A 12,001-nucleotide genomic window follows, 5' to 3' on the forward strand; every position below is an offset into this window, starting at 1 on the left:
GAACAAAGATGTCATATCATTGTGAGCTTGTTAGAAGTAAAAATACGTTTTTGGGGAACTTGAAGCTAACAGCTAACGCTAATAGCTAGTCAAATCTAAGCTGCCCATTTTAAACTAAACATGTTCATATCAATGGCAAAGAATAGTTTTAGCCGTTATAAACAGTTTACAATTTCACAACAAACTATGTAAAGTTGGTGCCATTTTGTGAAGTTGAACATAAACTCTGCTTCCATGTGGAAAAAAGCTGCTTGTATCAATCCACCGACTGATGTAAAAATGTTCAGATTGAGTCAGACGAGCCGTTAGCTTCCACCAAAGATTCATTTATAATTTCTTCTAGCTCATAAAAATACAACATCTTTCTACTACAGGGAAGGGAAATAAATATTACCTACCCATAATACTTCTACAGAACCACCGTTAGCCCTTTAATGCTGTGCAGGTTTTAGGCACCAACATGTCACAACAGAGTAGAAGCTTTCCAGTTAATCCTATTTTGGAAGTTGAAATGCAAAATCTCTGCTTAGGGCAAAATATCTGTTGCTGTTCAGAAAAACAGATAATGCATCTTTTTAATGGTCAATGTTTTTCACATTTAATTATCGGGAGAAGAAAAAAATATTTTACATTGTAAAACTGGCAGATTAAGACACAAAAAGAAATCAGTTCTGGTCGGGAAAACATAATCAGTGCACCTATACAACTAAGACTGAATTTAAGAAACTATCACTGTTTCACGGTTTTATTACTTCAACAACACATTTCTGCAGTTTTATTTTGCCTGCAATTAATCTCATATCCACCAGGGGGAGCTTGCCTTTCAGGACAAACATTCAAGTCCTCTCTTTCACCCCTTACAGACAGAAGCAGGCCCCCCCTCCTCCGTCTTGCCGTTAGATACATCTCCCAGTCGCTTTCACTCATTGGGGATGTCGATGACGAGCTCGGCCTCGTCTCCCTCCCCTCTGTCCTCGTCTCCCCTGTCGCTGTCCCCGTCGCTCTCACCTTCCTCGTCAGCCGCATCTCCGCTGAGCATTTGTTTGGGAACCCAGCTGAAGGGGCCGCTGGCTGTTTGAGGGGCACCAGAGGCTGACGTGTAGTTAGCCGCCATCGGACCAACAACCTGAGGAGCAGGAGGGTACAAATGATTTCAAAATCGTGACACAGGAAGGGACAAAATCCTCTTAAATAAAAGATGAGTGGCAATGGAAGGCTACGTCACAGATGTATAAATAAAAACAAGACAAAACATGTGTTATGTGTCTTAATTTAAGGAACTGTTGCATGAAAAGACACCATTTTGCATTATACTGAGTAAAATACTGAATAAAATAAGATAAAATCTGAAATAAACTAATAAGACCAAATATTTGCAATATGTTTTATGACTACTGCTCTCTGTAAATATCTCCAATCCCCCTCCTCTCACCTTCCCTGTGGCCTCTCGCTTGTTTTTTGGCGTCTTTGTTTTTCTCTCTTTCTTCACTCGCTCAGCTGGCGGTGCCAAATACTCTGGTGGGAAGGGCATCTGCCCCACACACATGCACACCCCGATTTTTCCAAATGACCACATGCACACATTCGTGAGGAGTTTACGACACACACATACACAGACCAAACACAAAAAGAACAAACACAGGAGAATGAACGGTACAGAGATGGTGAAGGCATTAAAAAAAAAACAAAAAAACGACAACAATAAAACAGGCATAAATAAAAAAATGCTCAATGAAAACAGGGATTATGCCTGCAGATGATAAGATGGTAATGGCTGCAGAGGAAGAGATGGAGAACTCACGGCGTTGAGGTAAGATCCGGCGCTGGACGACTGCAGGGGGTTTACTCCAGAACGGGACAGCAGAGAGAGATGAGGCGATGACGAAGAGGAGGAAAGACAGGCTCCAGGGCTGCTTTTTCGCCTGAATAAAAAGAAAGAAAGAGAAGGTGTCAAAAAGGATGGATATAATATATATGTAAAATGCCTGCACAGCTGAAAAGCTGCAACATGCTCCTAAGTTTGATTTCCTGACATCAAAAAGAAGATAATGCATTCTTTTTTCCAAAATCATTCTTAATGTAAATAGTACAATAATAAATTACTATTTTACTCAAAGTGCACTTTTCTAAGAATTCTAGAAAGTTGCAAAATCTTGAATAGCGACAAATACAAGTCTAATAACACAACATAGAAGTATTAGGATTTGATTTAATGGTTTTTAAAGTCATTGAAAGCTCTTTTTAAAGATACAGGTCTAGTTGGATCATTTTCCAGCTTATAAAAATTTGTAGCTTACTTCTTTGCGATTTCTCGTTCTCTTTCCCTCTCTCTTAGTCCTTCCCCTTCACTGTTTTCTGAAGAAACTGTTGCATCTGAATCTGAGAAAGAAGTAAGAAAACATGATTCAGTAAGAAAGTAAAATAGATCATATAGATTTATTTATGTTCCACCTACCAGAGGAGTCTTCATCAACCCTCTCATATTGGAGCAATCTGTCTAGAAGGAAGCTGGAAACCAGGGGAAGCTTCAGTTTACCACGATTTTATTTTTCAAACACCTGGATGTGTTCAAGCAAAATCAATCTCACCTTTTGTCTCGGGAAACCTTCAGAAGTTTTCTTTGTGCTCTTCTCAACTCCTCCTGAAAACATTCCTGTTCCTGTAAACCAGCAAAAGCAGCAGTAAAAACGAAGTAAAGCACGAATCCTGGGAAGAAAACACTTGTGATTAAAAAAAAGGAAAAATCACTCACATAAACAAGGAATTTTAATTTTCTTTTGAGATTTTTGTACTTCCGCTTGTAGTCGACCTCTACGTCTGTCTGACCGTTCATTTCTGAAAAATTAAGATGCAAAACGGTTAAAAATCAACCATCTGCAAGCTGTTTTGGCGCAGTGTAGGATGCATTTCAAACTGTGTGTTGAGAGCTCAGTTAGCTTAGTTAGCTGTAGCAACGCTGTTTTAATGCTACATTTGTCAACATGCAGGACACAAACACCGCTGAAAAAATACAATATCTTGAAAAAGTAAGAATACCACTGAAAATATCAAAACTCTTTGAAAATATAATTTGCTACCTCTAGCTTGGGTCGGTCTCTGCGACATCCTCTTGTTTACATGCGTCTTGCTCCGCAGCATTTCCGGTTAGGTAGATATATCACAGCTCAATGCTGCCCCCCGCAGGTTAGGAGGTTGTAGTTCACCATCTGCCTCAAAAAAACAGAGCATTACTCACCATGGCGTAGATTCATTGAATAAACTACGTTAATGTTGTTGATATTGATGTTTATAGTTTACACCAAATTTAAAAATTCCAAATTTAGCTTAGCATTAATGCAGAGTATAACACTGAAGCAATGAAATATAATGTCTGACACCAAAAAATATTTTATGAGGTACACAGTTGTGGGGAAGAAGGCTAAGGGGACATTAACTCCCTCAAAGTAAGTCACAAATTTTTAATGGTGAAGAAGCTGACTGCACGCAGAGCTACATCCAGGCACATTAATGGAAAGTTCTGTGGAAGGAAAAAGCATGGTAGAAAAGGTCCAAAAGCTGTTGCCTTTAGAAATTTCTGAAAGATATTATATTCACTGTCTGTATGAATTCACAATGTTTTAGTCATAACATCAACAGCCACTAAAACATACCCAGCATGCACTTGAGTGACAAGTTTCATTCCTTGTTTCATGAATCTCGTGGACCAGAAACTGAACTGAGGGGGGCGGGGGGGAACTGGTCAGTTACCCCACCGTTACATTTCCAGATAAAGTTTTGCCATTTTTCATTTGGAAATCAAAGGAGGCAGATTAAAGAGGCACATATTTAAATTTGATTGTGGGAGTCATGCCACCATGTTACTGTAGGTCTGCTGTGTTTGATCAAATCCAAGGTCAGTGCAACCATTGACTAGGAGATTAAAGAGTTCTCCATATTTTTCTCTACAAGCTTTTGTACATGTGATTTCATGGTGCAATAATTCATGCTAACTGAGCCCAGACTAAGTACTGAATGCCAATCCTGCAAAGTAATGAACTGAAATGACTTCAGACTTGTATAGCGCTTTTCAGGACCCTCAAAAACACGTTACAATGAAATCAGTCATTTTCATTCACACACACACTCTCTGATGACGGCAAGCTACTGGATTGTAGCCATAGCTGCCCCAAGGCAGATGCAGCTGTCTGACATTATCTAGCATTGCTGTATTACATATGGTTTTAATATTCTTATTTTCTCCAAAAATCCATTTTGGAGCCATAATTATCAAAATTAACAGAAATAAATACATAAAATGTTTCCCTCTGCATGCAATTAATGTATATAAAACATGAGCTTCCATTTTTTAAATGAATTATAGCATTTTCCAATTATCAACATACAAATGTATTTTCAATGTAAAGTCTTCAATTTTAGTACCCTAATATAAGATAGCTTTGTTGTTTGTTGTACTTTCTGATTGCAATTTAGATGCAGAAAAGGGCAACAATGTACAATATAAACAATATACCTTCTGATTTTTAAGTAGCATCTTAAAAATTTGCATCTTTTCCTTTCTCTTTGAAAATATACTCTACTTTGTGTGACTCTGTCACATAAATCTCACAATAAAATACTTCAAATTTGGTTCGCATTTTTAAAAAAGTGCATCACATAGTCCAATTCAATAAATAAATAATACATATGCAATGATTGAATATATTATGAAGTGTAAAAATCTTTCTGTGAGTCATAATTTGGAGCCAGTTCGACTCTCCCTCAGTGAAACTCTGATGCCGTCTTGCAGTAAGATTTCGTTCCTTACTCATCTCCCCCTGCAGGTGTCCTCTCCACCTGCAGCAGGTTGTACTGCACCAAGTTTGCAGCCTAACCTTAGCTCTCTACAGTCACTTGCCCGGGCCCAGAATCATGAATTATAGATGAAGAACATTTGCAGAGATGCTGCTTCAGTGCACATACCCCATAGCCTGTAGCCAGACCCTCTGTGTTTGTGTGGGATTCGTTGGGGGAGGGGAATAAAGAGATGTGGACCACAGCGCCTTGTTGGAGTACAGATAGCATTAACCTGGACATTTAGTTTGAGTTCCTCCCTCTCAAAGCAGAGTCCTTTCATGCACCTTCCCCAGCAGGGCGGTAACAGTGCATACAGCTGCAACCCAGGATCCCGCCACCCCTTCCAGAGACATCACAGAGCCACCTTTCAAAAATAAACATGGATCCTCTCCCTTCCAGGCACAGCAACTGATATGAAACACAATCTCTGACTGGCTGGCTGCCTCTCTTGTTGTTTTCCAAAGACACAGGCAGACAGAAATAGATTCATCTGTTTCTGCTTCCATAAATCGCTGCTGCCAACCTCTCCCTATCAGCCAACAATCCCTCCTGGCAGCTCCAGTCCTCTGCCCCTCCTCTTCCTCCCCTGCTTGTTTCTAATGGATCCATATATTCTCAAGTCAGGCTGTTGCTCCTGATTACCCGAGCCTGTCAATGCGTTTCGTCTTGTGAATTTTCTGCTTGGATGTACGTCCTTGTCTTGTCTGCTGTTTTCATCGTGTCAGCATGTGTGTTCCTGTCTTTTCCCCCCCATGTCTCCCCGTCTCCTTGATGTGTACTAATGTCCTTCACGTTGTCTCACACTCATAATGCCTTCCATCGCTTTTTTTTTATTATTTCAGCTTCTCTGAGGTCCTTTTGGTTCAGCGTTGCTCCTTATTCAGGAAACTGGAATGTACCAGAACCACACCAAAGACACAAACAACAACTGCAGCAAAAGCCTTCTCTGTGAGAACAAGGTAAGCTTCATGGTTTGTTGCTCTCTCTGTCTTCATAACATGCCCCTGTTTGTTGAAAGATGATCCTTTAAGCAAACAAATCCTGGGAAACTTTTCTACTCACTTTGCCTTTTCTCCAATAACCTGCCTCTTCTGTGTGTGTCTGTGTGAGTGTTACAGGCCAAGCTTGTTCAGTCTATTAAAAGAATCAAACATGAGGTAGACGAATGCAGAGAAGCAGAGAGAGACACGTACACAGACTCGGTGGAAGTAGAGGTATTTTTGCTGCATTCTTCACTCCAACACAAATACGCTCCTGTCAGACACAAAAGGTTCAGCTCCACACAGAATAATTATGATTGAAGCAGTATGAAAACACTGAGGTAAAAACATGCCTGACAAAAATAATCCTTGCAGAAGTAGTTCCCTTATGAAAAGGCCGTTATCTCTGGAGGAGCTACAGAGATTCACAACTCAGGTGGGATAATCAGGCAAAAAAAGACAATTATAAGAGGTCATGTTTGCATTTTTACCACAAGATGAGATTGCAAATGTGTGGAAGACGGTGATGCAAAAAAAAAAAGCTGAAAGTTACTACAAAACACTGATGTTAGAAAATTCAACCAAGTTACCACAGATACGCCACAACATGGCAGAGTTTGATCTATTTTGAAAATAAGAAGTGTCTTGGTCTGTAGTCAAGAAACCATATTTGTTTATGTTCTTCTGTCATTTTCATATTACAGATAACATGTGTCAAACTCGAGGCCCGTGGGCCAAATTTGGCCTGCCATACCATTTTATGTGGCCCTAGATTATAGACTAAACATTAATATTATGTTTTCAATCAAAGTAATGCAGTTTTTATTAATTTACTGCCAAATTATATCAATCAGTCCCTCCAGTTTCTTGAGAATTATTGTGGAAATTTATGCAAAATCAACAAATCCTCTCACTTTTTTGCGCTAATAATTGGGAATTTATTGCACATTTTTCTAAAAAATTTACAAAACTTTCTTACTTGTACTAAACATCTGCCTCACCCTTAATCAACGTCAGATTATATTCCATGAACTATACATAATAAAAAGTCGCATTTGCCGTCACAATTAAACACAAATATCACAAATATTTCCAAATTAGTGTCACAAACACTTTGATTTTTATTGCAAGAAATCACTAAAAGTATCATAAAGTGACTGGAGTGACTAAAAAGATGGTGAATAATATTATTCAATCTGAAGAATTCATTGATTTTTTTAACAGTTTGGTGAACAAGTTTTATCAATACATCCTGACACAACCGGCCCTTTAAGAGCATTTATGGTCTTGATTTGGCCCAAAACAAAAATGAGTTTGACACTCCTGTTATAGAGCTACTGCTACTAGAAGCTTCATACCTTCCAGGTATGAAGATTTGCTGCTACAGTTGCATTCTTCTTCAAAGAATCAACTACGATGGACTGACTGCGAAACTAACACGTCAGAGTTTAACTTGTAGAAAATGTCCAATTATTTTTCTTCCATTTCAAAATGATACGTTCTTTGATGTATCGCAGAAGATCTCCCCAAAACGCATTGAAGTTGTTGGTTGTAACATCACAACATGTTAAAAATTCAACGGGTGCAAACATTTTTACAAGGCATGAAGTTGTAGTCTCACAATATGTGTTAAAAGGACAGGCTCTGAAAAATATGTGTGAAAAAATATGCTCAAGATAACCATCCATCTACACCTCACTGCGAAATAAATCACTCACAACTCCTTTAATTAAAAAACAAATTCAACATAACCAAATCATTTCATTTAATCTACACATTAAATATGTAAAAAAAAAACTCTCTTTTTTCAGAACAGGTTTGATGAACTAGAACGAGAAGTCAGAGCCGAGTTTCAGAACCTCCATCGCTTCCTGGAGGAGGAGGAGTACCAGAACCTGGAAAGACTGAAGAGGGAGAGACAGAAACTTCTGAAGCAGCTGAAGGAGAGAGAGAAGAAGATAGGCGCACAAGGAAGGGACCTGGAGAGAGCAATAACGGTGCTGAACAGCAAGTTGGCCGAGGAGGACAGTCCTAACCTGTTCAAAGTGAGGAAAACATGGAGGACAGAAGATTACTGGTTTGGTTTATTATTGATGTCGTGTTGCAGCTACAGCAATAAGCTCTGATGTTTCAGCATGCAGGAAGAAAATTCATGAACACATCATACTTGTGATTCGTTGTGATTACGCCTTCAGACTCGGAGCTGCAGGAAGAAATTGTGCTGCAGGTTTGCATCGGAGTAAACCTGCAGAGCTGCATTTAATTCGTTCTGCTGCATCTTCTTGGCTCCCGATCAGTTATTGACGCTGATCAGCTAAATAGTTGACTTCTCTAATTTAGAAGTGCAAATCAATTTCTCATTTAAAACGTAAAGGACAGGAGACAGTTGGTGTGTTTGTCAGCACATAAAAAGATGAAACATTGCTTATGAGTCGAGTTGACTATGATCATGTTCTAAACTTTGTCTCACTGCAGGAAATCCAAGATCTTGTAAAAAGGTAGGTTTATTTTACGGCGTTCTTTCCATAAACGTATCACTTATGTCCTTCTGTGTGTTGATAATCTGTTTGTGGTCTGGTATTCTCTTTGCTGTGAGCTCCATTTTAACTTTTCTCCTCTCACTTTGCTTGTTTAGGTCTCAGGTCCACTTCATTCGTCCTGCAGAGGTGGACACAGAGGTCCCCTCAGGTTGGTTTGTGGGTCCCATCCAATACAGGATATGGAAACACATGAAAAGCTGCCTCTACCCAAGTATGTGTCTACGCTGCTTTGCAAAAGTCTTCATAAACATTTTCACATATTCTCACATTACAGCCACATCCTCAGTCTATCTTATCTGAATTTCATGTGCTGGACCAGCACACCACCTTAATAACCACAGCAGTTTGGGACACAGCAATAAATCAAAAAGATGTTTCTTATTATAATTTTCATCGTTATCACAACAGTACTGCAAAATAAAGTTCTAAGTCCATGTCATCCCTCCTTACTGTAAATGTGACGTCTTGATTTGTAGATTGTAAAACTAATGAGATCCTGAGTTATGGATCTGTGCAGCCTCCAGAGTTCCTCTTTGATTTGTCTCTCCTTGTTCAGCCTGTCCGTTTAGATGGATGACCAGGTCCTGGTAGGTTTCCAGTTGCATCGCACTGTTTCTGCTTTCAGATGATGGACTTTACAGAGCTCTCTGAGATGTTCAAAGCTTTGGGTTTTGTTTTGTTTTATAACCTGACCCCACTTTAAGATTATCCACACCTTCCTCCCTAACTTGTCTGGTCTGTTCATTGGTTTTCATGATGCTCTTTGTTCACTGATGTTTGCTAAAATAAAAAACCTCTGAAGCCTTCACAGAACAGCAGATTTACAGTCAAATGAAATCACACACAGATGATGAACATTACTAGGCGACATCTAAAGACATTTCATTACAGTGGACTTTATTTAGGGGCATAAAAATGGAAGAAAATCTAACAAAAATAAATAAATGTCCTGTTCCATTAACTTGCGCTCTGCACGTTCTGCTACATCGTCGAACATGGAGTTCAATTGATTTTTCACCCCTTGTTCTGGTTTATTTATTCTATTGTTTGTGTTTTGGATTTGTTTCATTAGATTAGTGTTTATTTGTGCTTACAGTTTAGATTCGGTTCAAGTTTCTTTTTCATTCTCTTTGCTTCCTCGTCTTCAGCCTGCTGCTTCCTTCTCCAGCTGCATTTACTCACCTTTGATTAGCTCTTCTGGTCCATTGGTCATTTCCACATTTCCTCTGTATATTTAAGCTCCTCAGTTCTCATTTTCCCCACTAGATTCTGTTATCTCTGTTTTATCCCGTTCCCTTGCTGTTTCGCTGTCTTCTAAGTTTTTCCGTATCTTCATTAAATTATGAATTCCACGACTTTCCCATCCTCGAGTTGGATAATATTTTGTTACATTTATTCAGTTACATTTACTTGAGTTTCATTTCGGGGAAAACTACTTTAAGGAGTGTTTTTACACTGTACTTCTTAGTTTTACTTGAGTAATTCTAATATGAAGTATCATTCCTCTTAGTTGAGTAAAATTTCTGTGAATAACTTCAGTGAATGGAGAACAAGCTTGTTTTAATCAAATAAATTCTCCAGACACACACCTGCAGTTTTTATTAAAGTTTCATAGGTTTCATATTGAAAGAAAATTATTTGGAAACATATCTTTTTCCTTGATTATTTTGTATTAATTATTTTTATTTTGGCCTTCAAATATCAATATTTAAACATAACTTTCTATTTTTAAATATTAAATTATGGTTTTGCTCAGTTACTCAATCCTCGATTTGCCTTTTTACCAAATACTTTTTTACTCTTATGTGAGAAATTTCTTGAACAGCAACTTTTTACTTTTACTTGAGTAAAAAATAAGCTGAAGTAGCTGCTACTCTAACTTGAATAAAGTTTTTGTGTTCTGTATTTTGCCAACTGATCACACATGACACCACATTGTGTTCGTCTATCACATAAAATCCATACAAATACAGCGGTGTGACGAAACGTGGAAACACTCCAAGGATGCAAGAACTTGTATTGAACATCTTTGACAGCAGTATAGATTCATTAAATCTCTCTGAACTGAAACCGTTTCTGCCTTCAGATATTACATCGGTGAGGTTTGACCCGGACACTGCCCACCCTAATCTATGCCTGTCTGAGTCCTGCACTTCCGTTTGGTTCGACGTAGAGAAAGACACTTCTGAGGTCCAGGCCAACCCGCGTCGCTTCCACTATTACTACTGTCTGCTGGGCCACCAGGGCTTCAGCACCGGCCGACACTACTGGGAGGTGGAGGTGGGCTACAAGACGGCGTGGAGGCTGGGCGTGGCGCGGGAGGATGTCCCCAGAGGAGAGATGACGGCGACGGGAACCTCAATCGGCCTCTGGACTTTGGCCTTCAAGGGCGGGTCTGTCCTGGCCTGCACGGATCCGAAACCCACCAAGATCACCGTGTCCGCCCAGCTGGTCCGCATCGGCGTGTTCCTGGACTGTGAGGGCGAGGAGGTGACTTTCTACAACGCTGTTACCATGGCGCCCATTTACACCTTCTCCATGGGAACCGTCATGGTTCCCCTGTTTCCCTTCTTCAACCCGTGTGACACAGACGACGGAAAGAACACGGCGCCAATCGCAATCTTTAACCCCTCGCTTTAGGACCTCAGCATCTGGATTGATGGACAAACTGAATCCTGGAAGAATCATTAAAATGTAATTTATTTCTCAGTTTGCTTGATGCCAAACAGGTTCAGTTTATTGTCTTGTTTATTTAAAGGGGCAGTACTATGAGTTCTCCAGCCACATAGTGTCATTTTATAAATGTACCTTCAGTTGTTATCAAAATGCTGTATAGATCAAATATGACCTAAAAGAAATTTGACTTTGTAATTTAACACCTTGAAATTCTTTAAGAAACTCTTGTTCTTTCTGACACTCGGACTTCAGGAAATCACGTTTTTACCAGATTTACACTGATAAGTAGCTCATGTAATGAGCTCATTAGAGTTTTATCAGGTGCTTGCTAATTGCTGCTGGCTAGTCTGAGGAGCTTCATCTCAAAGGCGGAGCTAGGTCCACCCAGGCGCTTTGCTCAGCTTGATATTTACCACAGGAGATTAAATGACTTCTCAAACATACAAGAAAGAATCAAAGCAACACTCCAGATGTGTTTTTGATGAGGGAATAACATTAAAGCATGATATGAAGGTCAAATAAGTACATTTTACACAACACTGCCCCTTTAATTTAAAACAGGAACAAAAAGAAATGCAAGCTATTACTAATAATTATTGTAAACAGAACAATTTATTTTCCAGACTGATTGTTTTCTATAATGCAGAATGAGCAGCCAAGTTACACAATGTCTGCATTTATTAAAATGATTTTAAGACTGGTCTTTTATTGACATGTAAAGTGGACTCTTATAAAATAGAAGCAAACAGCAGCAGGTGCAAAGAGCTTCATGACGTAACCTTTGGCCTGCATATAAATATCTCCGCTATGTTGCTGTGACTCCTCCCTGCAAGGTTATGGGAGCTCAGAAAATGGCGCCGATAATGAGAGGTGAGGGAATGGTGCTTGATATCCAAAATGTAATTATAGTTGACACTAAATGATTTATTAAACTGAGAATAGAAAGGCGAAGCTCCGGGATCAAACCGGCCC

General features: G+C 39.3%; 2 protein-coding genes across 4 annotated transcripts; one reads left to right on the plus strand and one right to left on the minus strand.

Moving 5' to 3' along the window:
- Positions 1-404: 404 nt before the first annotated feature.
- Positions 405-3,222, minus strand: ino80e (INO80 complex subunit E). 2 transcript variants are annotated; one of them, XM_008431338.3, is made up of 8 exons: positions 3,078-3,222; positions 2,753-2,835; positions 2,589-2,659; positions 2,456-2,508; positions 2,298-2,379; positions 1,802-1,922; positions 1,433-1,531; positions 405-1,126 (listed from the first exon to the last, which is right to left on the minus strand). In XM_008431338.3, the coding sequence occupies exons 1-8, from the start codon at positions 3,136-3,138 to the stop codon at positions 920-922; spliced, it is 777 nt and encodes a 258-aa protein (XP_008429560.1). In that variant the 5' UTR covers positions 3,139-3,222; the 3' UTR covers positions 405-919. The 2 variants fall into 2 exon arrangements, with proteins under 2 accessions (XP_008429560.1, XP_008429561.1); XM_008431339.3 differs by lacking the exon at positions 1,433-1,531 and having other exon boundaries at positions 3,078-3,206.
- A 2,144-nt stretch (positions 3,223-5,366) lies between these two features.
- LOC103477958 (zinc-binding protein A33) lies at positions 5,367-11,732 on the plus strand. 2 transcript variants are annotated; one of them, XM_008431342.3, is made up of 7 exons: positions 5,367-5,520; positions 5,676-5,792; positions 5,952-6,047; positions 7,625-7,858; positions 8,289-8,311; positions 8,449-8,564; positions 10,440-11,732. In XM_008431342.3, exons 2-7 carry the CDS (start codon positions 5,727-5,729, stop codon positions 10,991-10,993), a joined length of 1,089 nt encoding a protein of 362 aa, XP_008429564.1. In that variant the 5' UTR covers positions 5,367-5,520; positions 5,676-5,726; the 3' UTR covers positions 10,994-11,732. The 2 variants fall into 2 exon arrangements, with proteins under 2 accessions (XP_008429564.1, XP_008429563.1); XM_008431341.3 differs by having other exon boundaries at positions 5,386-5,792.
- Positions 11,733-12,001: the final 269 nt, after the last annotated feature.

The sequence above is a fragment of the Poecilia reticulata genome, chromosome 16, assembly GCF_904066995.2.
Source record: "Poecilia reticulata chromosome 16, P_reticulata-male-v2, whole genome shotgun sequence".
NCBI classification, from domain to species: Eukaryota; Metazoa; Chordata; class Actinopteri; order Cyprinodontiformes; family Poeciliidae; genus Poecilia; species Poecilia reticulata.

Coding starts and splice junctions, on each gene's coding strand:
- ino80e (XM_008431338.3), bottom strand. CDS start 3,138: ATGCTGCGGAGCAAGACGCATGTAAACAAGAGGATGTCGCAGAGACCG. Junction 2,660..2,752: donor AATTAAAATTCCTTGTTTAT/GTGAGTGATTTT, acceptor GCTGGTTTACAG/GAACAGGAATGTTTTCAGGA. Junction 2,509..2,588: donor AAGGTTTCCCGAGACAAAAG/GTGAGATTGATT, acceptor CCTGGTTTCCAG/CTTCCTTCTAGACAGATTGC.
- LOC103477958 (XM_008431342.3), top strand. CDS start 5,727: ATGTACCAGAACCACACCAAAGACACAAACAACAACTGCAGCAAAAGC. Junction 8,312..8,448: donor ATCCAAGATCTTGTAAAAAG/GTAGGTTTATTT, acceptor TTGCTTGTTTAG/GTCTCAGGTCCACTTCATTC. Junction 8,565..10,439: donor GAAAAGCTGCCTCTACCCAA/GTATGTGTCTAC, acceptor TTCTGCCTTCAG/ATATTACATCGGTGAGGTTT.